The sequence below is a fragment of the Austrofundulus limnaeus genome, unplaced genomic scaffold (assembly GCF_001266775.1).
Source record: "Austrofundulus limnaeus strain Quisiro unplaced genomic scaffold, Austrofundulus_limnaeus-1.0 Scaffold2564, whole genome shotgun sequence".
In the NCBI taxonomy this organism is placed as follows: Eukaryota; Metazoa; Chordata; class Actinopteri; order Cyprinodontiformes; family Rivulidae; genus Austrofundulus; species Austrofundulus limnaeus.
The window spans coordinates 11295-12543 of record NW_013954966.1 but is presented as its reverse complement, the minus strand read 5'-3'; the positions used below and the strand labels follow the sequence as shown (position 1 = coordinate 12543).

Genomic DNA, 1249 nt, shown 5'->3' with positions numbered 1-1249 from the left:
GTACAGGTGTGTTTGTTTTGTTCAGCAGGTACAGGTGTGTCTGTTTTGTTCACCTGTACTGTCTCAGGTACAGGTGTGTTTGTTTTGTTCAGCAGGTACAGGTGTGTTTGGTTGTTCAGCAGGTACAGGTGTGTTTGTTTTGTTCAGCAGGTACAGGTGTGTTTGTTTTGTTCACCTGTACCTGTTTGTACCTGTTTGCAGGAGGAGAAGCAGCGTTTGGAGAACCAGCTGTCAGGAGTTCCCAGAATGCAACAGAGGCTGTCAGAACTGTGCGTCCTGCTGGGGGAGGCGGAGCCTGTGGACAGCGAGGAGAACGCAGAGCAGACAGATGTGTAGAGAGTTGTGTGTGTTTGTGTGTGTGTGTGATCATGTGACTGAAACTAACTGTAAAGATGATTTTAATCTTTGAATCATTTCCTGTCTGCTATGAGGGGCGGAGCTACTTGATGAACAGGTGAACTGGCACCTGTCCTGCCCCACTTCCTGTCCTCTTCTGATTGGTCAGACAGCTGAGCTTTTACATTTCACACCAGTGTTTGACTGATGGACCTTCATCAGAACCATGGACTGACACCATGAGGAACTGGACCTTCATCAGAACCATGGACTGACACCATGAGGAACTGGACCTTCATCAGAACCATGGACTGACACCATGAAGAACTGGACCTTCATCAGAACCATGGACTGACACCATGAGGAACTGGACCTTCATCAGAACCATGGACTGACACCATGAAGAACTGGACCTTCATCAGAACCATGGACTGACACCATGAGGAACTGGACCTTCATCAGAACCATGGACTGACACCATGAAGAACTGGACCTTCATCAGAACCATGGACTGACACCATGAGGAACTGGACCTTCATCAGAACCATGGACTGACACCATGAAGAACTGGACCTTCATCAGAACCATGGACTGACACCATGAGGAACTGGACCTTCATCAGAACCATGGACTGACACCATGAAGAACTGGACCTTCATCAGAACCATGGACTGACACCATGAGGAACTGGACCTTCATCAGAACCATGGACTGACACCATGAAGAACTGGACCTTCATCAGAACCATGGACTGACACCATGAGGAACTGGACCTTCATCAGAACCATGGACTGACACCATGAAGAACTGGACCTTCATCAGAACCATGGACTGACACCATGAGGAACTGGACCTTCATCAGAACCATGGACTGACACCATGAAGAACTGGACCTTCATCAGAACCATGGACT

At 48.4% G+C, this 1249-nt stretch overlaps 1 protein-coding gene across 1 annotated transcript in view; it reads left to right on the top strand.

Moving 5' to 3' along the window:
- LOC106511174 (ATP-binding cassette sub-family D member 1) overlaps positions 1–1243 on the top strand; it is a gene marked incomplete at its 5' end in the record, with an annotated part of 13668 nt that extends 12425 nt beyond the window's left edge. Inside the window, 1 exon segment of the mRNA XM_013999922.1 lies at positions 202–1243. Within this exon segment, the coding sequence (XP_013855376.1) occupies positions 202–336 (135 nt within the window).
- Between the last annotated feature and the right edge of the window lie 6 nt (positions 1244–1249).